The sequence below is a fragment of the Narcine bancroftii genome, chromosome 2 (assembly GCF_036971445.1).
Source record: "Narcine bancroftii isolate sNarBan1 chromosome 2, sNarBan1.hap1, whole genome shotgun sequence".
Classification (NCBI taxonomy): domain Eukaryota; kingdom Metazoa; phylum Chordata; class Chondrichthyes; order Torpediniformes; family Narcinidae; genus Narcine; species Narcine bancroftii.
The window spans coordinates 66,096,312-66,124,024 of record NC_091470.1 but is presented as its reverse complement, the minus strand read 5'-3'; the positions used below and the strand labels follow the sequence as shown (position 1 = coordinate 66,124,024).

At 37.1% G+C, this 27,713-nt stretch overlaps 1 protein-coding gene across 4 annotated transcripts in view; it reads right to left on the bottom strand.

Annotated features, from left to right (window-relative positions):
- Positions 1-232: 232 nt before the first annotated feature.
- Positions 233-27,713, bottom strand: part of LOC138753660 (armadillo-like helical domain-containing protein 4) — a 69,806-nt gene continuing 42,325 nt past the window's right edge. For 3 of the 4 annotated variants that reach the window (XM_069916911.1, XM_069916913.1, XM_069916912.1), the window contains exons 6-8: positions 17,266-17,297; positions 11,331-11,465; positions 233-5,418 (exon numbers count right to left, since the gene is read on the bottom strand). In XM_069916911.1, coding sequence (XP_069773012.1) covers positions 5,350-5,418; positions 11,331-11,465; positions 17,266-17,297 — 236 coding nt within the window. In that variant the 3' untranslated portion in view covers positions 233-5,349. Of the gene's footprint in view, positions 5,419-11,330; positions 11,466-11,688; positions 11,825-17,265; positions 17,298-27,713 lie in introns of those variants that run through there. The other variant, XR_011351339.1, reaches the window with a different exon arrangement.

The following is a 27,713-nucleotide window of genomic DNA, read 5'->3' as shown; positions in this document are numbered from 1 at the left end:
TGGGTGGCACGAGCTCGTTGTCCAAAAGGGCCTGTTACTGTGCTGTCTGTCTAAATTTAAATTTAAAATGTATTCCTTCTACTTCAGGGACAGCAGCCTTGAGCAACAAATCTCACTTTGCCCGCATTATCCATATTCCAAAAACAAAATTAAATTAAATTTGTTATGGCGCATCAAAATACATTGGACATTGAATAACAAAGAAAATTACAGAGGCTTGTTATTTTATTACCTTTTAATAAAATGAACCATTACATTCCACAACTACATTAATGGTTGCTCTGGTTATAACTCAAACAGTTTAAATACACAGGGAATTTCATTCCACAGTAATTTTTCATAAGAAATTAAATTATTTGCACAGGCAGAACATGAGCATTTATTGTATCCACTGCAAATTGTCTCCCAACTTTAAGTTGCAATTCACTGCCATTCTCATTTAATTCTGTGGTTGAAAGGATGCAGTACTTTTTTCCAACCAGGACACATCATGCTGAACTAAATTATGTTCTCTCAAATTGTATCTAAAGCATAAATAAATAATGATTCTTTTTCTTGAAAACTGTCCTTATCAATGCAATAACTATTTAGCAGTTAGGAAAAAGAAAAAAACAACAATTAAAAGCAAAATTAATTAGACTCTGAATTCAACTTCTTTACTTCCCTGTTATTATATTGCAACAAAGAAGTCACAATAAATTAATGACCAGGATTTATCTTGTATCTCCTCCCAATATTGGCTTAATTCATTAGAAGTGCCATGTTCACTCCATTTTCAGGCATGAACATTTTTTCTGTTACACCATCACTGAAACTATAACTACAGTTGAGAAGAAATTATCGTGATGCTTTTGGGTCAGAGAGAGAGAGAGAGAGAGAGAAGAATTTCTCTCTGACATTTCCCTTAACTCACTGCAGACATCATAATTAAATCCTGCCATCTCTGGGACCCTGTGTGATATGCATCCATGGCCCCCAAACAAGTACTGTCCCCTTCCCCCACAATCCAAAGCTGCCCAGTCTATTTGCTTGTAATATTTGGCTTTTTAATCCTCCTGCAATCTACTGAAAATCAATCCGCCTCCACAAATGACCCCTTCAACAACTCTGTCTGTTTTATCAGATAAGATGGCAGTCTGGAAAGACCTCTTGTATAAAAATTTCTTAAAACAGATCATGCACAATCCCTAGATTTTCTTATAAATGCATGGAACAGTGAGAGCTGGAACTCACTGTTCGAGGGTTCAAGATGAACACCACAAAGCTACAGGCAAGAGCAAAGTTTCCATATCCTGATGACTAAAGATCATTTTATTTCATTAATGCCAATTAGGATCAGGCTTTAAACCAGAGCTGGAAACAAAGATGCAAATGAGCAGTATTTAAACACATTTGTCATCTGCTAAATTACACCTTCATTCCCAGACATTGCTAATTAACTTTAAAAGAGATTGCTGAAGAGAGCTCCCATTTCTGATGTGGCAGACTTTGCCTTAACAGCAAAGTAACTACCTCCCATTCAGAAGTTAATTGAAGTGACTCTCCCAGAGGAATTCAGGGAAGGAAAAAGGATTTTTTTTTTTGCAAAGAGGCCCTGTGAGGCAAAGGGACTAAGGATGTTAAAGATGTGGGGTGCTGAAACCAGGTGCACCTAACGGTAATGAGAGGTCGCACAGCAAAGGTCATGCAGTTTCTCTCTCTCTCTTTCAGTTTTACCTCATTCCCATTTTAGCAGTATTTTTACTGAAATTATTGAATAATCTTGATTCTAAAGAAATGTATTTCCCTCAAACTCTTTTATCAATTTCTCTGAGATTTGTGCACCATTTAAGATTGAAATCAATTTCTAATCTCAGATGTACTCCCCCTGATTGCCTGAAGTCCCGCTGCCAATTATAAATAGTGAACTTCGTCAATTATAACACTCCTCTTCAAGCCTCAAATTCTTGGTGAAAATGAAAAGTAGATCAAGTGAAGATTTCCTGAAGTGATTTGTAATTCAGAAGAGTGTTTGCCATATGTGCTTTGAGAGACGAATGTGCAGATGCAACATTTGATAACTAAGAATTCCCAGCATGAAAAATATCTCTGCGAGGATCAAAACTGCAAATTTCAGCAAGCAGTACATTAATAGTCAAGTGATATCATTGTTTTTAATATGTGTGCTAATATTCAAGCACCTGTTGGTTTTACCAGTAGTTGTGAATAAAATTTAAAATTTAAAAAAAGATAGTGGAAATCTGAAATAAAAGATGGAAACTCTCGCAGGTCAGGGAACATTCATGGAAACAGAAACAGACACTCCATCAACACTGGGAAAGAGAGAAAAGAAGTTGGTTTTAAATTCCAGAGTAGGTAGGAAATGGATGGATGGATAAAGAACTATTACTCAAGACAAGGTGAGGATTGCTATGGGATTAAACTGTAAATAAAGTCATCCACTGAGTGGATTAATGGGGGCAGTTAGCGAGAAAGGGAGAGAGTGAGAACCTACCAAAAGAACATGAAAACTATGAAATGAAACCAGTTAGTACGTAAGAAGAAACAAAGCAATGTAAGAGGTCTGTAGGTCATTCTCAACAGGCCAGGCAGATCAGACTAGGCAGATGAAGAAAGACAAACTGAGCTAATGTCACAGATTGATTGGCAAGTTCTATTACAATCAGAAAGAGCAAGTTATCTGAGGTAGAAATTGGATTGAATACAATAGCTCCACAAATACAATCTGCATTTGATTTCTACAATACAAAAAAAGAGCACGTTATGAATAGACCATTTCACATCGGGCCTCCGCTTTGAGTCCGGCTACAGAGCAGATGGAAAAATGGGAACTTACTTTTCAGGCAGCAGCCCTAAAAGGCTGCTCCAGCATCGCATTCATATTCAGAGGTGCCTCATAACACGCTCTGAATCCAACAGAGGTGGGGCAACTGGTGCTGTTGCGCCACCCGTCATAAATATGCGGCAGAGCAATGGCCATCTTCCTACCCATAATCCCCCAGGCAGCTGAAACCAGAACAGTTCCAGCTGTGTGGGAGAATTTTGGGTAGGGAAGACAGCCATTGCTCTGCCACGTTTTGAGCAGCCAAGAGTGGTCCTGAAGGCCGAAGCAGCCCAGTGTGACTGTCCCAGCCTGCATCGGCTGTCCCTTGATGGCTCCCACTCCTCTGACAGCTCCCCTGACAGCTCCCACTGCCCCAATGGACCCCGCTGCTCCGAGGGCTCCTGCTGCCCCTGACTTGGAGGGAGAGGGGTGAGTGGGAAGATGGGTTGCAGGCTGACGACATCAGCAGCCTTCCCCTAAGCAACTGCTTAGCGTGGCTGCACATTCAGATTGATCAGCGGAGGGCTGCACTGTAGAGATTATCCCTCTTGGAGAAGGGTGGGAATATGTGGCTCGGAGACCACCTCCACACACTCAGAAAGGTAGGTGATTATGCATTTTGGCTGAGTTTCTCTGCCTTTACATCTCAACTTTTGGACTATCTGAAATGGCCTGATGTTATACATTGGATTGGATGTAGTGCAGGGGAATTGCTGCTTAAACGAGAAGGATTGTTTGGGTCTCTGCGTGGTGGGAAGGAAACAATGAAAGGACAGGCATTGCAATTGTGTGGGAACATGCTCTAAGTGGGGAGTGGTTGGAATCCCAGGCTAGGGAAGAGTATTGTTAACTATCACATCAAAATATTGTGAGGAGAGAGGGTGGGGAGATATGACTAGAGTTAGAATCTTATTGAAGCAGTCAGAGATTGTGAAGGTGATTCATTGAATGTTGAAGCTTCAGAATGAAAGGTGAAGATCAAATAGACAGCACCGTTGGCGTAACAGTTAGAGCAAAGCCTTTACAGTGCCAGCGATTGGGACCAGACCAGAGTTCAAATCCCACGCTGTCCATAAGGAGTTTGTATGTTCTCCCCACGTTTGCATGCTTTTTCTCCGGGGGGCTCTGGTTTCCTCCCACCATTCAAAAATGTACCAGGATGTAGGTTAATGGGGTGTAAATTGGGTGGCACAGACTCATGTCTACATTTTTTTTAAATTAAAAAAAGTGTGCTACATCCTCAAGGATCTAAGCTCTGCGAGTGAGACAAGATCTGTCAACTATGGTAAAGGGAAAAAAAGGTAAAGGTAAATGTTACATTCATTAAGATTCGCCATTTTGTCCAGCACCCCTCACAGAAACCTACAGCAACTGGTGTTCTTATGCAGTCTCTCCTCCAAGAACTGACCAGGCCTTAGCTTCTGTGATCAGACACTATTCAGGCATATTCAGGCAATTAGGCTTCTGTTTGAAAGGAAAAGATCTCATCATCAGAGCAAATACAAGATTAGTGGAAGAACTGGGAGAATGGGATGAAGCCCTTGTGTGCCATTTCCCACAGCTGCACCTTTGATTTAGAAGAAATGAGTAGAGTTGAAGAAAAAGCCAGTCAATGATCATAAAACAAAACACTGACCCAGTACCAGAAAGCAAATGGCAATCTAGGTTAATGGTACACTATTTATTTTTCTAATGTGCGTGTTGTATAAGTTTATATTAAATAACTAAATCATCATTTTTTTCTGGTATTACAATAGACATTTTAACCCTTACACTGCCTGTCAATTATGCATTGATTCCTACTTAATCATAGTTCCTCTAAATTTGAAAATATTGCAGTTTGGAAAAATATGAGGCAATAGCCTCTGCGAGACAACTGTAGCAACTCGTGGAATCTGTGGCTTTTTCATAGATGTTGTGGAGCAGAAAATGAAAAGGAGTTGGACAAAATTATTTTATATTATTACACATTTATGACCTACTTGACCTCAAGATTGTTTAACGTCATCACTTTCTGGAAATTCATCCCTATTCGATAACATCCACACAGCACTTATTTTCTGCATCCCATAATCATTTCAATGGAAACTGTTTTGGAAATGCTGTACTATGCAATCGCATGACTTCATAGCTTCCTACTGACCGAGACTGTGTCTCTTCAAAAGCACGAACAGAATTTTGTTAACAAATTATAAAGACTGCAGTTGTAAAATTACAGCAACCAAGCAAATTGTTAGATATTGCATAACATTTAATCTGCGCATAACATTTAATATTTCAATTTTTCTGAATAAATTCATAGTGAACTCAAAACAAGGCTGTTCCTGTGAAACAGATATCTAATAAACAAGGCTTTACAGTATATCACAAGTAACTTCAACAACCTTGATAATTTTTCAACATTTAAAGAAAATAAAAAAAAACACTTGAAACATAAAGCTTGCAGCACGTAGCAGTGTCATTTTACACTATTAATTCCAGTGCAGCTTCATATAGCTGTATTACGTCAAAAATTTATTGCATACTTAAAATTCATCTTCTGAACTGTCAGCTAATAGCATCACACGATCTTGCATGCTGGTGAAATCTCTTGGCTGCAATTTCAAACAAAAACATTAGAAATATTTTGAATTACTAAACTTGTGTGATGTTATCATTTTACAAGAAATTCATGTTAAAGTAGCATTTCTTCTCTACAAAACATGGGAGTGGCATAAAGGGTCAGCTATGGGAGATGTGGCCTCATGAGTCCTGCAAGCCAGTGCTAACCTCCAGTGAGTGTGCAGTTTGCATCCTGTGTTTGCCCCAGGTGTTCAAGTTTTCTCCCACAACCCAAACACATACAGGTCGGTAGGTTAATTGGTCACTGTAAATTACCCTTACTGTAGGTGGGTGGTAGAATCTGTGAGTCGATGGGAATTTGGGGAGAATAAACTAGGAGTAGAGTAAATGGGATGGTTTGTGTGGACTTGATCAGCAGTTTTGGTCAGTTAATTTTCTTACTGCAAGATCCCAGTAAAAGCAATGAGGACAGCAGTCGGTCAGTCTGTTTTGTTATCAGGATCATTTTTGGGAAGTCATCAGGATTCTTCAGCTCTTCTTTGTTCATCATGATGAACAGTTCCAAGTTCCATCCAAGTAAAATGTAACATTCTTTCAGCAATGTCCTGAAATATTTGCCTCGATTACTAGATCATCTTGGTGAGAGAGCTCTCCAAATTAAACTACCATTTTTTTAAAAAGTCAATTCTAATCATAGTTGAGGGCCAGTGTAAATATAGGTTCCTCAATAAACAAGTGAGAGATGCACATGCATGACCGCGTGTGTTGAATTGCCCCTCAGAAAGCTGTCAATCTTACATAAAAATTGATAAATGACAAAATTGGAACAAAAGGAATATATCACCCAAGATGACTCTGATTTTAAACCATCTTGTATCTTTTACAAATCAATTTTTAAATACTTGGTTTCATAAAGGCATTAAAAATATTGAAGATTGTTATGAACAAGGCCAACTGATGTTATTTGAATTACTAAGAAAAAATATGGAATAACTAATAATACTCATTTCTGTTATTTTCAATTGAGAGGATATTTAAGGGAAAATTTAGGTCCAGCGATGCTGTTATCTACTTGTAGAGAGGTGGAAACTCTTATTAAGACAGGAAATACTAAGAAATTTACTTTTGCAATGTATCTTTTATTTCAAACAGGAACTACTAGACATGGAGTTCATAAATCTAGACAGAGGTAGGAGCTGGATTTTAATATTACAATTGATGAGCAAAGATGGTTGGATCTCTGTCGAGATTGTATGACAAATACTATTAATGTAGGGTACAGATTAGTTCAATGTAATTTTTTACATCAACTATTCCTGATGTCACAAAAATTGAATGGAATGAAATCAGATTTATCAGATTAATGCTTTAGATGTGATGAGGGGACAGGAACTTTCTTGCATTCAACTTGATCGTGTCCCAAGGTAAAGCCTTTTTTGGGTGGTCTTGGAGAAATTTTTAGAACAAGTTACAGGCATTGCATTTCCACAAAACCCATATTTATTTCTATTGGGAATACAGAAGGAACAAGACCCAAGTTGAAACTATCAATATACCAAATGAAATTTGCTAAAATAGCATTAGCAGTGGCAAGGAAGTGTATTGCAGTGGCTTGGAAATCAGATTCACACTTGGGTATGGGAAGATGGAATGCAGAAATTCAAAGCTGTATCCCCTTGGAGAAAATTACATACAATTTGAGAAATAAATATGGTTATAGTTTTGCAAATTTAGAACCAGTATATGTAATTTTAGGTATAAATATGCAGTGATGTTCTTCTAGCTTGTTGAGACCTGTGTAAATCTTCTTCCCTAAATTGAAAAAACACACAAATGCTGGAGAAACTCAGCAGTTCAAACAGTGCCTTTATGTAGCAAAGGTAAAGATACATCACGAATGTTTCGGGCTTGAGCCCTTCATCAAGGTGTGGGGGAACATGAGAGATGTCAGTCCTACTTCCTTTCTCTCTCCACCTAGCCTAGACTCTTCCCTCTCCACTCCACCTATCATCTCCCACTCTCACCACCCCCCATCCCACTTCCCCCTTTTGTTCAGACATCTCTCATGTTTCCCCACACCTTGATGAAGGACTCAAGCCTGAAACGTTAGTGATGTTTCTTTACCTTTGCTACATAAAGGCACTGTTTGACCTGCTGTGTTTCTCTAACATTTGTGTGTTTTTTTCACTTAACTACGGTGTCAACAGAATCCTGTGTTTTACCTTCTTGATCATATAAACCTTGTTGGAGTCCTATGTGTTGGAAAGTGATTCTCCGAGCAATTCATGAAGCTATTTTCTTTTTCCTTTTCTTTATATTACTTTTTATTCATATATATAAAAATAAATTTCTTTGGGGGTGAGGGTTTAGGGAAGGAGGGTATGGGAGAGAAGGGAGTGGTTATAACCATTATGTAATGATTGAAATTCTCTTAAATTTAAATTCTTATTGTTTTATATAATTGTTTATTAATTACATGTATGTAAAATTTTTAAATAAAATATTTTAAAAAGTGAAAAATAATTTAATTTTTTTAAAAATCTTACATATAAATTTAAATTTAGACATAAAAATTTAGACATCAGCATGGTAACAGGCCATTTCACCCATGAGCTTGTGGCACCCAATTTACATACACCCAAATAGTGGGAGGAAACTGAAGCCTCGGAGAAAACCCACGCAGACACGTGGAGACATGTGCAAACTCCTTACAGACAGTGCAGGATTCGAACCCAGGTCTCTATCACTGATGTTGTAAAGGCATTACGCTAATTGCTACACCAATTGTGCTGCATAATTCCTAGGTCCAGGTGCAGGTTGATGAGATGAGGTGGAATAATAGTTCAGCATGGACTAGATGGGCCAAAGGGCCTGTATTTCTGCTATTGAGTTTTATGTTTCAAATGGATGGAAAACTATTAGAAACACTTGCCATATCCCAATGCTCTAACTGGCAACACAAACCTAAAAGTCTGGCCACAAATTTTCTCTTACAAATATTCCAATGGTTGTTTTATTTCTGTGGGCAGCATGGTTCATGTAATGGTTAACACAGCGGTTCTCAACCTTTGCTTTCCACTCATATATCACTTTAAGTATTCCCTAAGCCATAGTTGCTCTGTGATTAGTAAGGGACTGCTTAAGGTGGCATGTGGGTGGAAAGAAAAAGTTTGAAAAACACTGCTTTAATCGTACCTAATTGACTTGTTACGTCACAGTTTCATAACCCCAAAGGAAATGGGCCAATGACAATTTTTCTCAAGGAAAATATTTCAGTAACAATTGGATCTAGATTTTCAACCTTCCCTTCCCATTCACATACTACCTTAAGCAATCCTTCACTAATCACAGGGCACCGATGGCATTGGGATTGCTTAAAGTGTTATGTGAGTGGAAAGAAAAAAGTTGAGAACCACTGGTCCAGATTAAATTAAAATTATAAAATGTTGGCATAACCAAGAATCCAATATATTAATTAAATATCAGTATAGTCTGTTGAAATTGAAGCCACGTGCAAATCTTTGAAGCAAAATATTCTTTACAGGCATATAAACCATCATTTTACATTAATCTAAGAGCTTGTGCTAAATGTCAAAAAATTAAAACTGCAGTAGCAGGGAGAATAAAAGATGTATATGATTTCACAGGCAATGAAATACTACTGAACAAAGGGCGGATGAATCCTCTCATAAGGTCAATGGCCATCTAGAAACACATGCGGTGAAGTGAGGAAAGGACATCCCTTGCATTGAAGCTTGGTCTGGACATTCTCTGCAACAATAATTTCCCCCAGCCATCTTGGACCTCATCCTGCTGCTAGATCCTGGAGGGGATGTCGAGAGGGTGGGTCTGGTCCTGTCAAACCCCTACTAACATAAATCCATTCCTTTCTGAGGAGTGGGATATCCTTATACCAACCCCCACAAACTGACTGAAAGGAACCATCATCATCCTATGGGATGGATAGCCAGAAGAAGGCTACTCAGCAGTGTTCGCTCTAAGATGTGCGCATGTGCGCACGCATTTTACAGCCAGTGCACAAAGGAAATTAACGTGCGTACAATAGGTTAGTTACCTAAAATAATGTAGCTATAATATAATACATTACTTTGTTGAATGCAATCATACTTGTATTATATTAAAACATGCCAGTACAGTTTTATTAGCCAAAATTGAAGTTATCTTGAAATAACTTCAATTTTATATTTGCACAAGCATTCAATGTGCACATACTTTTGTCACAGGAAAAAACTAACTGCTCAATATAAGATTTTTGTGCATACTGATGACTAAAAATTAGAGGGAACAATGCTGCTGGGATATAGTATCTGCTGGAATGAATAAAAATGAAAGAAATACAAAAGTATAATAGCCTTGTGTGGTAAAACCTGAAGTGACAAACTGTAAACCAAAGCATTGAAGAACTCTCTCTTCTTGTAGTAAAGCTTTGTTATTTTTTTTGTATATTTTAAAGGCAAATGGACCTTTAAAACTGAAATATGCCACCCCTGTCAGAGCAGCACTCCTTTGGGTAAAACCGTCATTACAGTCAAGATTAGGACCCAAACTAATGGCAACTACCAGTGCTTCCAGATTCACTCAAAGGTCCGAGAAATATTGATGATAACAGAGTGAATATACTAATCTATTTGTTCAGTCCAGCACCAGGACCAGTAGGCATGCGCAAAATCTGAAGACAAAAGAGACTGCAGAGGCTAGAATATAGAACTAAAAACTGCACGCTGGGAGAATTCAGTGGCTGTAGAGGCAAAACATCCAAGGCAGCATTTCAGATCAGGTCCCTGCATTAGAGAGGGAAGAGGAAAGATTGCTCATTTAAAGCTGTATAAATTGAGAGGTGAGATATAAACTGGTGGGAAATGTATGGAATCAGTTAAGGAGGGGAGGGGGAAGAAGATGGAAAAAGTGAACAATGAGAGGAGAAAAGAGTGAAACAAAGGGAAGAAAAACTTGGGTGGACAAATGAGTGTGTGCAGGAGAACATGGGGTACCTGAAATTGGAAATTTCAGCATTAAGTTGTAATTTACTCAAGACAAAAGTTAGATTTTTTCTATCGATCATATACTGCACAACTACACTGCAACAATGGAGAAGGCCAGAATTTCTGAGATTTACAGTCTTACGATGGAGGATGCCTTTCACATCTTGAACCTCTATTGATTTAAGTAGGGATAATAGAATTATGGATTATGAGGCACAAGGGAATGTAAGTTCATGTTTTGTTTTCATTTAATGTTTTTAAATTCTTTTTATTATCTCTGAATAGCAGAAGCTTTTAAAAACTTAAAAATACTTCCTAGCTTTTGCAGCCAGCAAAGGATTTGACTGTGATGAAACAATTTGGGGCAGTGTACTTCAGTGTACCACTGCCCTTAAAGTCCTTTTCTTCAACCCTCTCTGGCCAAACCAACAAGAGTAGAACTAGTTACCAAGTCGGTTGTTACCAGGTGAGAATTTTTTTTAAATCAGGCACTGAAATAGTGCCTTAAATAGGATCTAAAAGTGTTGTTTTTAAAGCCTTGAAATCATCTTAAAGAACTGAAAGTGTCTTCTTTATCAGAGATTCTTCAATCTGAACAAGAAGATGATACAGTCTCCATGATGGAGAATAAATAGCTCTCTGTCTTGTATTAGAGTTTATGACTGAGACTAGAAAATACTTGTGACACAAAACAAGAAAGATAAAATGGAATTTTGCCAAGATCTATGACTGACCAATCTGTTATGTATTTGGTTATCTTATTTGTAGAATAACTCAACATTTCTTCCATTTGTGATTAAAGAAGGTTTAAAAATGGGAATGAGTGATCCAAATAATTATCAGCCTTGGAACTTTAAAAATGTTAATAAAAGATGTGAACTAATACACAGTGGAGGTGAATATCCCTTGTAGATTTTCACTCACCAATCCCTAGGTTTTACCTTTGTTTCACGCCTTTTGAAAACATTTTTCCTCTTTCGATTCACCATCTTAAGACTATAGAGAGCCCCTAGGATGAACAGAGCTCCAGCCACACCAACAGCAACAGGCACGAGCATCCCAGACATATATCCCGCCTGCAAAAAATGTTGGATGAACATTAGTGACAATTTCATCAGTAGTTTCACCTTAGACAGCAATATCTTTCTGAATTTACACAATTTCATCAGATTTACATGATAGCCTTTGAGATTATTTGAATACTATGTCAATTCTTAAAAATAAAAGAGATCAGTACAAATTCCGTGTTAAGAGCAGGAGCAGGCAAATGGTATTTAATAAAATCAAGACTGTTCTGACCTTTAGCTTCACCACAATTGTTTTCTTAATTTGAAAAACCCTGATTCATTGTTGTCTAAAATCTTTGCCTCAGCCATGAATATATTTAATTACAACATCACTGCCCTCAGGAGTAGGGAATTCCAAAGATGAGCAACTGTCAAAGAAAAGAAGAAATTTTTCAGCTTAAAGTAGCTGAACCCTTAGCCTGAGACCATGCCTTCAGTTGTAGGCTTGCCTATCAAGGAAACAAGCTTTTCAACAACCATTCTCTCAAGCCTCCTTGGAATTTTAAGTTTCATGGAGAACATCCCTTTCTTACAAACTCCAGAGAATACAGGCTCAATTATTTCTAACAGACATTTCATTCATATTTAATAGTGACAAACAATTTAAATAATTTATTCCTGTCAAAGTGGAGAACCTCATATATCCTTTCATTATATTCCATTTGTCATCACATAAATGTCTGCCTGTGCAAACCCTCCCTCATCAAATTTGAAGATCATCCCCAAAAATTTGAGTTCAATCCTGACCTTGGATGCTGTCTGGATCCAAGATCAGAAGTGAACAACAACAAACTCAATCAGATACGGTTTTTAGACTAACAGCACAATCAAGGAATTTTACCACTACACGGGCAGTCTAAAAAGGAATGTGCAGGAATTTTGAATCAATATTCCTGTGCCGCGATTTATCCTGCAGAACCCCTACTACATTTTAGAGGAAGCCTCTAGTGTAAATCATACCGGAAAAATTAACTGACGGTCATCCACTCTACTCCCCATCCAACCACTGGGACTGTTGCACTCAGATACTTGCAGTCTAAAAAGATACCTAGTGTGAACGACCACACAGGCATTAATTATGTTAATTTTTTTCCACAATTTTCCCAACACTGCAGTCTAAAAACCATAAGAGGCTCATTTAAGGATTATTACTTTGCACATTATTTATTATTGAATATTTATTTTGTATATTGCACAGTTTGTTTACATTTTTTTCTTTGTTTACATTTCTCTCTTTTGCATATGTATCTTTTCTTGGGTACAGTTTTTTTTTTGCACTACCAATAAGTTGAAATTCAACCAGGCCCATGGGAAAAAGAATCTCAGGGTTGTATGTGATATCATGTATGTACTCTGACAATAAATCTGAACTTTGACTTTGAACATTTGCTTATTCTCTCAGTGTCTGTATGGATTTCCTCTCGGTGCTCTGTATGCAGGTTAGGAGGTTAATTAATCACTGAAAATTACCCCTCTTATCTACATGAGTGAAAAAAGCAGATGGAAATGTGGGGAGAATTTTAAAATTGTAGGATGTAGGATTAGTGTAAATGTTTGCCTGATAGTCAGAGGGCCTAAGAACCTGTTTCCGTGCTCATTTCTCCAGAACCTCGTCATTCTATTTCTATTTGGTGTGCTGCAGTAAACACAGATATCCAATTGGGATGGGGCCTTCAAAATTATTTGCATTAAAAACTCATCTCTTTACCAAACTTTAAGAATTATTATAGAGCAGCACAATTAAGATATCTATCAGATTTTTACCAAACAAGGGAAAAACCAGATTGGACCAGGATAGAGCTAGATAAAGTAGGGGAGAAGGTACCAGAACATATACTTTATAAGTGAAATGAAAAACTGGTGCAATATTGAAGTCCACCAGTACTGCACCATCTGCTCAACATTTGGAAGAAGATTCACGTGGAAAGGAAAAAACAAATTATCAACTACCAAAATTATTATTGATGTAAAATCAACTAATCCCTTTCACAATAGATAACCTTTCCTTTAGAGAATGGGAGAGAAAAGGGATTAAAAGAATAGAAAATTGTTTTTGGGAAATAATTTATTCTCTTTTGAACAAATGAAATACAAATATGGAATAAATCACTGTACAATATTTGCATGCCACCAACTGAAAACCTACTTGAAGGACAAATTGGGAAGCAGGCTGAGATTACCAGAAGGAAGCAGCTTGAATATGTGATTACAGACACAATGATAATTAAAAGATTTATAACAAACATGTACATCAAGCTGCAAGAGAAAGAGAATGAGGAAATAAGCTGTAAACCCAAACAAAAGTGGGAACAAGATCTAAACATAAAGATAAAAAATGAAAAATGGGAAAAGCGATGCTCCGGAACTATGAGAAATATAACAAACACGAGGTTACGCATGATACAATATAATTGTATATATCACGCCCCAAAAGTTAAATAAATGGGATCCAACAGTATCAGATAGATGTTTTCGCTGTAAGAAGGAAATGGGAACAACAGTACATGCAATTTGGGCATGTGAGAAAGTGGAAAAGTTTTGGGAAGATCTAAATCAGGTATTAAATAAAATCACAAAAATACTAAAAAATCCAGAGATCTTTCTTCTAAGTAACATAAGAAGTAAAGAATTAGGCCTCAAACTGGATGCAGCACAAAAAAGATTTATTATGATAGCCTTAGTTGTAGCAAAAAAATGTATAATGTCAACCTGGAAATCAGAAGAGAGCCTGAGAGTACAGCAATGGTACATAGAAATGAATAAATGTATTCCATTGGAAAAAAAACATATAATTTAAAAATAAAGTCACATTATTTGAACAAATTTGGGATCTGTACATGGAACACAACAGAGAGGGCCTACTGCGGACCTCCACCCCCTAAAATGATAAAATGAGAAGACGAAATGAACTGATGCAGTGTGTAAAAGTAGATGACACAATTTTCTTGTTTATTTTCATTGTGTGATGACATTGTTTAATGGGTTTATTGTATTGTATACGTTGAATGTTTAATGGGTTGGGAGGGAGGTGGGAAAGAGGAAGGGAAGGGAGTGGGGGAAAAGGGGAGAAAAGGACACTGTGTACATTCAAGAGGGAAATGTTTGTGTGTATTTTGGTTAATATGGTTCATAGAGTGAAAAATAAAAAAAATTTTAAAAAACCTCATCTCTTCAGATATCAATAGTAGCAGCTTATGTAAATAACAGCTGCATCTGTGTGATGTGCTGTGGTGCAGCAAGCAAACACAAAACATGCAAAAAGACTGTACTACAGGCTTTAATCAACTTAAACTCTATACACACCAGTGGTCATATCTTGATTGCTCCACATGTGCCCCACTCTCCTCTGCTGGCTCCACGTGTCCGACTGACCCAGGAGGGGCCAGCTTGAGTCTATATACAGGTTGGTGATTGACAGCCGGCCAGATGGGGCCAGCCTCCCAGATTGCCTACCTGCAGTTACTATGGTTGCCCCCTGTAGTAGCCTGGTGGGAGCGCAGACAGTGTTGTGGTTGTATCACCACAATCTGAAAATCATTGGAAATAGGTCTCAAAAAGGGACATTGCAGGGCAGCAGCAGTAGCATTAAAGGTTACAAAGGGGGTGTGGAAACTGCAGCAGAGGGGGTGCAAGCCTTCACTGTGTCTTCACACCATCGTCCAAGCATCCCTCTCATCAATGACAAAGGTCAATCATGTGTCCCATGTCACAGCGAGCAATTCGCACACAACTCTGCAGAGATCATAGCAAGCTTCTCTGCAGTGTTCTGCTGCAGTCACTGCTGTGAGATGCAGCATTAAAGCGTAGAGAACTGAAAACCCAAGCAGGCAGATGTAGACAGCCCTCTATCAGTGGAGACAATGGCCCAATGTCCCTTTCATTCCTGCCTTTTGTTGTGGGATTTGCTCCTTGTTTTAATCAGACTGAATAACAAACGTCATTGGATGCACATCAACACTCGGATTTTTGATGGTAAGACAGGGCTGAGGATAGTCATTATGAATGTGAACAATGGTGGAAAAACATCAGCCACATCTTGGTGATTTGTGTAACAAAAGCTTGGTCCAATCATGTACAGGACTAGATATCGATAGAAATGTCACTAACAGGTTAAAATATGCACAAAATAGTACAATCTGCACATAAAAATGAGATCATAAAAATGAGATCACACAAATGAGATCTAAGCTTTTACGTCTTATTGGCAAACATACTTGGTTCCTTCTTCTAACTCGTTAATATCAAATATAAACATTTGAGGCCCAGTATTAATCCCTGTGGAAGCACACTTTATAAAAAGTATCCCTTTAACCCTAATTTTAATTTTCTATATAATTAGTCCGCTATCCGATATATTTCCCTCAACCACGTGTAGGCTTAATTTGTGCTCTTGTTAACGTTAACATTACATTTTACTGACATCCAATATAAAGTTAACTGCCTTGCAATTTCTGCTTTCCTCTTTGCCTCTGGAAGTTTAAGGCAGCATTTGCTGTTTTCCAACTTTTTACAACCTATTCCGAATCGAGAGAAACCACCAATATTACAATTTCCTCTTTTAGAACCCAAGGGTTCAAGCCAACTCCAAGGGAGTCATTAGCCTTTGGCATAATTTTTTTTTCCTGGTGATAATAATTCTTTTATGGTCCTTCTTCTTTTTTACCCCTCTGATTTCCTAATATTTTTGGTTTGTTTATAAAGCCTTCTACTGTGAAAATAGATGCGCAATATTTGTTGTGGAACATGAAAGACTAAAGATGCTGTAATTGTAGTAAAAATATAGAAATACTGGAAGAACTCAGACAGTCTTGCAGCATCCATAGGAAGTAAAGATATATTATTGACATTTTGGGCCTGGGTCCTTTCTCAAGGTATGAGTAAAAAATGATAGGCTGGGGAAAAGGGAAGAATGGGAGAAGGAGGAGTACAGACCAACAGACAAAACCTGTTCATTGGAAATTATAAGAGGGCAGGATAGAGGAGAGGTGAGAATTCTTTGAGGAGAGAGAGCTGGAGGAAATGAGACATTGGGAAAGATGGGGGAGGTAAGGTCTAACAGAAACTGGAGACTTCGATGTTAATGCCATCCAGTTGGAGAGTGCCCAAACTTTAGCATCTGTTTTTTTTTTCTCTTTATTCCCATTAGTAATTACCCAGAAAAGCTTCTGAAGAGCTAGCATTTATTTTTGCTACCCCATGTTATTTCTGTGAAAACTCCTACAATCTTTTTATTCTCATGTTCTATATTCTCCCTCTATGTCAGTGTTTTTTAACCTCACTTATTGTTCTTTAAAATTCTTCCATTTCTCAGGCTCGCCTCTGTTTTTGCAACTTTATAAGCTTTTTCTCTCCAATCTAACATCATCCTTAATGATAGCCACAAAATAATCACTTTCCCAAGGAGAATTCATTTCCAAATGGAATGTACATTAATTGAGAATATTAGCTATCTGGTCAAATAAGCATCACTGCTTACTTACAATGTTGCCCCTCATACCCATGAAATTGCTTCTAATTTCAGAAGTAAATTTGTTATCAATGGAATGCAAAATTCCATCAGATTCTTCACCATGTGATTAGTAATAATCCAGGCTCATAACACTCCACAATGAATTTCCAAATGCTTCATGTATACATTTTGCCATGACCTTGGGCCACGATTATCCCATTAGAAGTGAGACTATTCATTGTAAAGATGGAATAAAGACTAATTTGAACAGAACAACCTAAGTCGGGAATAATGTCACTCAATACTGAATCAAAACACAGAATGTGACCTATCACCACAAAAATATCCTGTGCTACTTACTTTATTTTTTATTTTCTCCAGCCAGCTTCTAACTGAAAAAGAATAGAAAAGTTGCATTAGAAGGAACATTCTTTTGATAGCAAACATTGAAGAATAATGGAAGTGTTTGTTTAAGCTAAAATTTACAAAAGAAATAATTGAAATACACCCTAGAGACCATAAAGGTCAATGGATAAAATATAGATCTGCAATACTAAAGAGTTTGCATTCAATTACAATCTTCCAGGAAGCTGATTCTGTCAGTTGTCCTGTGGACTGACTGTTCACTTATTGTAAAAAATCAATATATATTTACATATTCTCCACATTCTAAATTGTTAAGAAGACTTTAGAGGTCAAATATTTAAGGTTAAATGTACTTTGAGCACCTACTGTATCTATAGCACAGCATTTAAACGTTCCCTCACATTTGGCTGTCTTTCAATCTGCATTCTCTTTTCAGAATTCCATGTATATTTCAGTCTCATGAAATAAATCAAATAATGAATGTCAGTGTGATATATTAGTCAGCTTTATCCTTCTACCGTTCGTTACTCTATCAAAGCAACAATTAGATTTTTAAGGAAGCCAACTCAGGCTCTTCTAAACAACATGAATCAGATGTATTGTTGCCCATTTATTTGTCTGTATATAAAGACTGGAATACAATGTTTCCATGAATCATTGTCGAGCTATTGATAATATTAATGATTAGAATTTAATGCATATGTAGGAGAAGATTCGATTGGCAATTTAGTTATTTGGTTCTAATGGTGGTGGTATTCAAGTGCTAAATTCAACAGCAATAAAGGGTTAGGAAATATTCTATTACCCTATTACAATACTCTCCACAATGGAAATAACTTTTACAATGGAAATAATTACAAGGCCAAATTATACATTTCAGTGACATTTCCTGCTGTGCTGAACCCTAGGCTCCGAAACAGAGAGTGATAATTGTGATTCAATTTATATTAATGGCTCTAGGTACTGCTTTCAATTGATCTTGTGTGCACTAACGTGAATAATAAGGCGTCAGAAGCCACCATTCTCAATAGACACATAAATCACTCGGCTGCCAGATTTTCAGTTCCATTTTTTCTGCTAGCTACACCAGTAAATGTTGGCAGTGAATTCATTACCCAGCGAGTTCCATGAAGATAGAATGATAATATTTGCTACTATGGTTATGAGCAACACAAAAATCAATGGATTTGAAATAGATTACATAATTTATTCACACCATAATTTTCTCAAACTCTCATAGAAAAATAATTTATGCTGTATGCATATTGTTATAATGCCAATTTCCAGAAAATTCTATATCAAAACTACCTATTTGATCAACTTAATCTCCAATTTCTGAAAGGTGATGAAGGCTTGCTTTCATGGAATCTAATAATTAGAACGTTATGTTGCAACTTTACAAAACACTGATATTGCTTCGGATGCCTCATTATTCATGTTGGTGCTCACTTTGAGTAACTGGGGAGGCATGGGCTCTTGGGCCAAAAGGGTCTGCTACTGTGCCATATGTCCAAATTTGTCTCCTCTGAGCTCTCTTTAGACAAACACGTCCTTCCTATCGTGAAGTGACCAGAATGGCACATGATACTCAAAGTGAGCACCAACATGAATAATGAGGCATCTGAAGCATTACCAGTGTTTTGTAAAGTTGCAACATTGTGTTCTAATTATTAGATTCCATGAAAGCAAGCCTTCATCACCTTATAGAAATGTGAAGGACACAATATTTGGAAATATGTAACATTTAAATATAAATATTGTGTGACATTTGGCATCAGAATATTACTGTATTTTCAAGTGTTTTTAGTCATTTGTCCTGGAACATAAACTCAAGCAAGCAATTAAGACAATTATCAGTTTTAATCTTTCACCTGCAATGCTCTCATGATCATCTGGATTAATTATTGAGTTCATGGTAAATACCTGCAACATGTTACTTGCTGAAATTACTCAATATCATGAATATTAATGAATGTGTTTTGTTCTGATGTTACAGAAAATATAAAATACTTCAATTAATGCCTAGTCTTTCAGATAAAAACAAAACATTTAATAGGTGAACATAAATGTACTAAATTAAAAATTACTAATTAAGAGGAGTGGATAAGATAGAAGAGGTGGACAGAAAATTATCCATAAAATCCATATATGTTTTCCAAATATTATAAAAAATTTCAACTCAATTCCTTAAACTACACATAATTTTTTCCAAAAGTATACAATTTCACATCTCATTATACCATCTACTTAATAACATTTCTCTATCATATTTCCATGATATCGCTATACATTTCTTTTCAGTTGCTATTTATATTGTTTTCATAAATATCTCCAAGTAAAAATATTCTTGGATCCTTTGGGATTGTTATCTTCATAATTTGCCCTACTAATAAACTCAGTTCATTCCAAAACCTTTCCACTTTTTCACAAGACCACACTGAATGCAAAAAAGTCCCTATTTCGTTTGCACATCGAAAACACTTATTTGAATAATTAGGATTGTCCATTTAACTTATGTGGAGTATAGTACAATTGATGAAGAAAATTATATTGAACCATTTGATATCTAACATTTACTGTATTCATAACACTTTCATAACATAATTTTGACCAAATTTCCTCCTAAATTTGTACATTTAAATCTTTCTCCCATTGGATTTTTGATTTATATTAATCTTTTTTCTTTACAGTCTCTTTTAATTTTATATACATATTAGTAATAAACTTCTTAACAACAAATGTATGTTATTATAATGATTGTCTATGCTAATACGATTGTACATTAAAATGGAAAGTGTTTCTTTCCTTTTCTTATTTTTGGGTGGGAGGGTGAGATGGGGAGAAAATATATAAAAGTACTTATTTTGTATCATTGGATATGGATATTTGATTAATGTTTTATTCATTTTTTCCTGTAATGATGCAAACAATTAAATAAAATTTATTTAAAAAATAAATGTACCGAATATAGTCACAATGGTATCATTTGACTGACTGATATTTTGAAGGTTTGGGCTGAGGTTGATGGTTTGAGAAAAGATGCGCCAGATGGGTTCACATTGATAAGGTGAAGAAGTTAGATGTTGATTACTCAGTATAGTGTTTTGTCTAATCCCATCCTGATTGGCATTGCTCACTCTTATCAAACATCAGCCATAAACTTTCAGAAACTACCATCAACATATCTCCTCAAAATATTTTGATTCATCTCTCCAATAGCTCCCCGCCTCTAAATTCTTACTCTGCTCTTCAGTCCTTTATTGTGTTTTCACATCCATTCATCCTCATTTTAATTGCATTAATTTCCACATTGCAGAACCTACTCTGGTCTAACCACAAATCTTAAGTTGGCCAAAATTATACCTGATATTCTCAGTTACTGCAACTTGAAGTTATTTCTGTTGGCAATAACTTAAAGGGAAAATAAGAAAAAAATTCTCAATAGTGTGGGTAAAATGTGGATTTTTAAACTTGAGGCAGATAAATTCTTTCAAAGGTAAACTGAACAAGCTCACAAGAGAAATGTAGGCTAAAGGTTGATGGATAGAGAGAAGATCTAGATGAAATATAAACTCCAACACAGATTAGTTGGGTCAAATGGTCTGTTTCTTAACTGAAGATGTAAGGTTATTTTGAAAAATGGTTATTACCAGAATGCTGTGAAACACCAGAGTCTGCAGATGCTGTGACTGTAGTAAAACCACAGAAATCACTAAGTCTTGCAGCACCCATAGGAGGTAAAGATGCATTAACTGACATTTCGGGTCTGAGCCATTATTCAATTATGACCAGAATGCTTATAGAGGATGCTTATAGGCAGTAGTGATGTTTCTTAAGATCATGAGAGGTAACTGGTCTGGCATGACTGTCAAGATTGATAATGACGTCTTCAAGGAAGATAAAACCATGTAGTCTACTATGTCCAATGGAGAACAAAAGTACTGACAGCAAAAATAATATGATAACCACTTGCTTATCTGGCTAGCACATCCATACATTGCTGAATATTTCTGAGTACCCTTCATGCACTTCTCTTGATCTCATACAAAAATATAACTTAAAATCAATTTTTTTTAAAATTGATCATGTGTCGGACCATCTTTCTAATGTAATCTCCTCAATTCTGCTGAGTGTGCCCTTTTAAAAACATGATCACTCTCTTTGACTTCGAACCAATCAGAAGCAAACATTACATCTTTTCCAGCATTCCCTGTCTAATTGCTTTTCGTTAGGTTGATCTGGACATTTGCTGCAAACTTCTCGAGAAAGCTTGCACTTCTGACAGATACCCACCATCAGGAGGGAAAGTGAATAAATATTACTAGCAGAGGTATCTGCTACCAGCAGAATATTGTAACAGTCTTTTGGAAGATCAGAAGATGGGATTTTTTTTCCAAAAATACTAGTGAATTTATTCAATTTCCCCATAGCATAATGGTACTGATGTTCCTTTAAAATGTAACTTATCTCTCCCCAAAAAACTAGAAAAACAAATTATGAATCACCTTGGGATAAATTAATACATTGATCAAATTGTGGCATTAATCACTGAGGCTGAAATGGACAATAGCACAGGATATTGATGCCTAAGGTTGAATTGGCAAAACAGAGTGACACTGTGAAACTGAATGAAATACGGATATGAAACAAAAATGACCAGAAACTTGAACAAATGAACTATTGTAACAAATGTAGGGAAAAAAATGGTCTCTTGGTTCCCCTTTGCCATCCTAATCCCATAAAGCCCTGACTCTAAATAAGATCTGCAAGCAACATTCATTACACCAGGGCTAAAGCTGTAAAGGGATCATATTTTGTCTGCTGACAATGTATGCCTAACGTGGCAGTCTCTGTGAAAAATATAACCTCTCTGAAAGGATTCAAAGTTAATCCACTTAATGCAATGCATTCTTATATGGGCTGTCATCATTCACCTGTTGACGTAGCTAATGCAGAGGCAATTTCAATAAATGGAATTTTTAGCTTCCAGTCATGAGGCCTGATATTGTGTGTTTAAATAAAACGCATTCTGAGCAAGCATTCTGTGATGGCTTTTAATTTTACTCAGCAAGAACAAAGGCATGATATGAAACATTATTTTATGCATGTTTTCCTATCTGTAAACACCAAAGTCTAATTTATTTGACATTTATTTAATGTGGCTCATAATTATCTTTAAACTATCTACAGTCTTTCTCCTCTCCTTTCCTTTTATAATCCTATTTATATAAATCTGCTGAATCAAAATTTTTGGATCCCTTTTAAATGAAATTGATTTTCTTTTGGCTCAGTTTCTAAAGTCCTTATCCATCATTAAATGCTCTTGACTGTTTAAATACTGTGCTAAATTCCACTATAAACTGCTTGGCTGCTTTGCCTCCTCCTCAGATGTTCTCAAAGACCCACTATTATTGGCATGTTTCTCAACTACTTGCTTATTATTCAGTTCCCAATCTCTTAGAGCCATATTCAAAATGAATTGCTTCAAAGGCGGATCTGTTAAGATAACTTGCTTTTTAAACTATTTATATATTTGATCTGGTCAACTCTGATGACATCTGTAGTATCATAGAAATATAACGAATGTTTTGCACAATTATGTACTGTGGCACAAAAACTCATTGTGACTGTCTGGGAAAGGAGGATTGAATTTTAGAATATTTACAAGGATATGAGAAACCCAGAATAAGACCAACATTTCAGCCTGGCTTTTCAAAATGGCTACAGCGATCTTTGCATTGGATTCCCTGCTAGTAAGCATGAAGGGAAATGATGACAACCGAAACAAGACATTGTCACCTCTGATATTTAATGGGATACTCCAAATACACAATCTGATTACATCTTATGTTCAGAGCACAACAGAAATATTTGCAGAATGTCTCCTTACATGATACCTGGTTTGTAAGGGAATATGGGGAGATACTCTTCAACATGCAGAAAGAAGAAAACTGGTATGACTGAAGGTTGCCAGTGAGGTCAGCAATGGATTCAATGGAGAAAGCAGTTTCTGGACAGGGAACAGTAGTGTAACAACACATTCAACTACATCCTCTTGTGTGCATCATCCTATCTCTAATACTCAAGGACATAATACAAAAGAACCCTGAAGGTTTTCACACTATATGGAGACCTGTTAAAGAGGATAATGTATTGCCTAATCTACTGCAAAAAGTCTTACAACTCACTATCAATAAGAGACCTGCAAATGGATGTGAACAAGCTGGCTGTACTCCTACCAGCCTACTGCAGGGGGAAACCATTGTACCTGCAGGTAAGCAATCTGGGAGGCTGGCCCCACCTGCTGGCTGTCAATCATTGGGCTGTATAAAGACGAGCTGGCCCCTTCGGGAGACAGTCAGACGTAGAGCCAACAAAGATAGTAAGACTGGTGTGCAAAGTTTAAGCTAATTAAAGCCTGTTGTACAGTCTGTTGTCAGAATCAGTCACACAGCAGCGCTCACACAAGCCAACAGTGAAAATTCCTTTCAAATGCTTCCACTTCTCGCCAGAATGAGCAGCAGGTTTTGCCTTGGCCTTATTGCCTCCAGTGAAAAACATCCCAGCTATCAACATAAAATTTGATCAGCCTGAATCGATCATACTAAGGCAACAATGTCACTGGAGCTCATGAAAAAGGAAAAGCAAAGATATATAGTTGTACAAAATTGTTCTAAGTGATAGGTTATACAATCCTGGATTAGTCAATACCTGGCCTATATTTGAACTTCCTCATTTTGCCTATTTTCGATTGGCAGTTTTTAAATAACCTTTTCATTTATGATGGACATCAAGATAACTGATGTCAAACAACCAGGGAGGTGACATGAAAAGAGCATTATTATTTGTTGGATTATTCTGCTATTTAGAGGGAAGAATCCATTGCTGGTTTACTGGTTACATTCCTCAGTCATCCAAAGAAGCTCTAGATTCAGCAACATCTTCCTCCTGTTGTCCCAAACCTTGAACTGATGTTCTTTGCTGGGGCAAAGCAGCTCAAAGCCTCAAATCCAAGGGCTTACTTATTGCAGTAGATCTGCATATGATTATTGGCCTGGCCTTGAGCCTCCTATTACAAAATCCTACAATTGCAGTACCAAGCACTATGTGGATTCAAAGTTGAGAGTGGAGATGAATTTGACAGCCACCAATTAAACCTGGCCACAAGGTCCATTTGGCAGAGTCTTCAATCCTGAATAATATCCTGCAATATTCTGACCATTGTTGGACAAATAACAGGGAATTATGAGGCAGAATACAGGAAGGAGATCAAGAATCTGGTTGTGTGGTGCCAGAACTACAATCTTGCTCTTAATGTCATCAAGATCATGTAGCTTATAGGAAGAGTGGGGCGGGGGGGGGGGGGGGGGGGGGCTGAGGGATCATATACTTGTCTGCATTGATAGGACAGAAGTGGAGAGGGTTAGTATCTTCAAGTTCTTGGGAATCCACATAATGGAGGACGTCTCCTGCAGCGAGCACATCAAGGTAACTATGAAGAGGTATAGTAATACATCTGCTTTGTAAGAAATCTGAAGAGATTTAGCATGTCATCAATGCTCTATCAAACTTCTACAGGTGCACTTTTGCATCACAGCCTGGTTTAGAAATTTATGTGGTCTGGATCGCAGAGGGCTGCAAAGCATGGCAAACATAGGTCCATCACAGACTCTGACCTCCCATCCATTGAAGAATCTATTTGAGGTGCTGCCTCAAGAACTCAGCAAATATCATGAAAGACTTCCATCACCTGGTCACAAAGTCTCTGCCATGCTTCTTTTGGGAAGAAGGTATAGAAGCCTGAAGACCAGCACCTCCAGTTTTAAGAACAGTTTCTCTCCAATGGCTATCAGACTCTTGAACCTCCCTTTATTACACTAAAAATGCAATGCTCTAACACCACAATAGGACCATCTGCTCTACTATAACTGCATGTTTTCTTGCATGATGATATCTATATATATTTATAATCTATCTTTGGAATTAATTATTGTTTTACTATTATGGTTGTGTTTTCATGAAGTACCTATTGAGATGAAGCAAGCAAAAATTTCTCTGCATTTGCACATTGTCAAATGAGGAAGTCCTAAGTAACCTGCATCATGTCCCCGCATTGATCTCACGGATCAGAGGTTTGAAGTGTATATCACAAAATTTCCAAACTGTGGACAGCATAGCGTCCACAACTAAAGTTGTTAAAGTAACCTCCAAAGTTACATTGCAAATTTTGAGCACAAGGAATCTGAATAAGCTTTTCATGCAAGAAAGAAAATTTATTGGCCTATCTCTTGTCATGTCTTCAATCTCTCCATTGTAAATGGGATTTTATTTACATTTGCTTCATGTTCCAGGAGCCCCATGTTAACTGCAAACCAATTACTAAATTGCAAAAGCCATGTTAATATTGCTGTAGTTAACCAACTTAACACTGAAATTCACCACACATCTATTTCTCACTACAAAATTGCTCTTATGTAACCTTATTCAGATCTACTGCATGCCCGGTTTTAACTCTTCTCCCAATAGTTCCTCACACATCTCCTGGTCTCCGAATCATCAGAATTCAGTTTATGCAGGAGATGACTTTACGCAGGAGTTCAACGTTCATAATTTGGGACTGTCTCCGACTGACTTTTTGAAGTATTGATCTTAGTTAATCACGATCATGCAAATTTATCTTGCCTTTTCTGAAAGACTGAAAGCTTCAAATCACTAACCATTCACAGAATTACGTATTAGTTTCATCAGTTATACTAAGCTCAGATTGTTGAAGTCTCAAAAACAGTAGATTTGTGGTATTGAAATAGTTTTTTTTTGTTCTGTGAATATAATCTATGTTTAAACAGAACCTAAGTTGCCTGCAAGGAGCTGTCTTGCCATTGTTTTAATTCTAATTAACACAAGTGGACATGTAATTATTGCAGCATTTAATGCACTGGGGAAAGGCTGAAATATCATGAATAGTTCTTCAGAGTAAAAGTAACTTCTCTAGCACGAGTTTCCTCGTTTGGGAAGAGAAACACAGTAGAGTTATAATTCTTCTATTTTAAATTGTGTTTGCTGCAGCCTAATATAATCCATTTTATTTCAGTTTCTTTCCAGCAAATAGGTACCAGAGAGTTCATGTTGGGATAAGGTATTTTAATAGAGATAAAACTGAGATAAAGCAGCTTGAAGACTTCCTCATAATAAATGATATCCCATATTTTCCCCCTCCAATCTCAAAAGTGGTTGTCTCACTTGTTAAGTCCAGTACAGGTTCAAGTCCTATTCAGAGATTCAAGTAATATTAAAACACTATTCCAAGAATGAATAGAAGTAGAATATAGAACATTGAACATAGAACACTACAGCAAGGTATAGGCCCTTCGGCCTTCAATGTTGTGCCAACCTCTATATGCCTACCAAAAAAAAACTCTTCCAACCTTTTAATTCTCTATTTTTCTTTCATCTATGTGCCTGTCCAAGTATTTCTTAAATGCCCCTAATGTTTCAGCCTCCATTACCATCCATTCCAGGCATTCCAGGAACCCATAACTCTCTGCGTAAAATACTTAGCCCTGATGTCTCCCCTAATGTCTCCCCTAAACTTTCCTCCCTTCACTTTGTACAGGTGTCCTCTGGTATTTGCTGCTCATGCCCTGGGAGAGAGGTCCTGGCTGTCTACATTATCTATGCCTCTCAGAATCTTGTAAACCTCCATTAAGTCACCTCTCATTCTTCTATGTTCCAAAGAGAAAAGTCCCGGCTCTGCTAACCTTGCCTCATAAGACTTATTTTCTAATCCAGGCAACATCCTGGTAAATCTCCTCTGCACCTTCTCCATAGATTCTATGTCCTTCTTATAATGAGGAGATCAGAATGGTACACAATATTCTAAGTGTGAACTCACCACAGATTCTAGTGTTGGGATAAATGAAACCTAGCATCCTACAGGCCTTTTTAACTATCCTATCAACCTGTGTGGCAACCTTGAAAGATGTATGGATTTGGACCCCAAGTTCCCTCTGTTCTTCCACACTGTTAAGTATCTGTCCATTAACCCTGTGCTCAACCTTCAGGTTTGACCTTCCAAAATGCATCACCTCACATTTATCTGGATTTAACTCCATCTGCCACTTTCCACCCAACTCTGCAACCTGTCTTTATATTTTTGTAAACTATGACAACTTTCAACACTATCCACAACTCTTCCAACCTTCGTATCATCTGCAAACCTACTGATCTATCCTTTCACTTCTTCAACTAGGTCATTTATAAAAATCACAGAACAGATACCTGTAAAACTCCAGGCAGAACATTTTCTGTCTACTACTACTACTCTTTGCTTTCTAAAGGCAAGCTAGTTCTGAATCCACACAGCCAAGGTTCCATGGATCCCATGCCTTATGATTTTCTGGATGTCTCTCCTGGGGGACTTTGTCAAATGTCTTACTAAAATC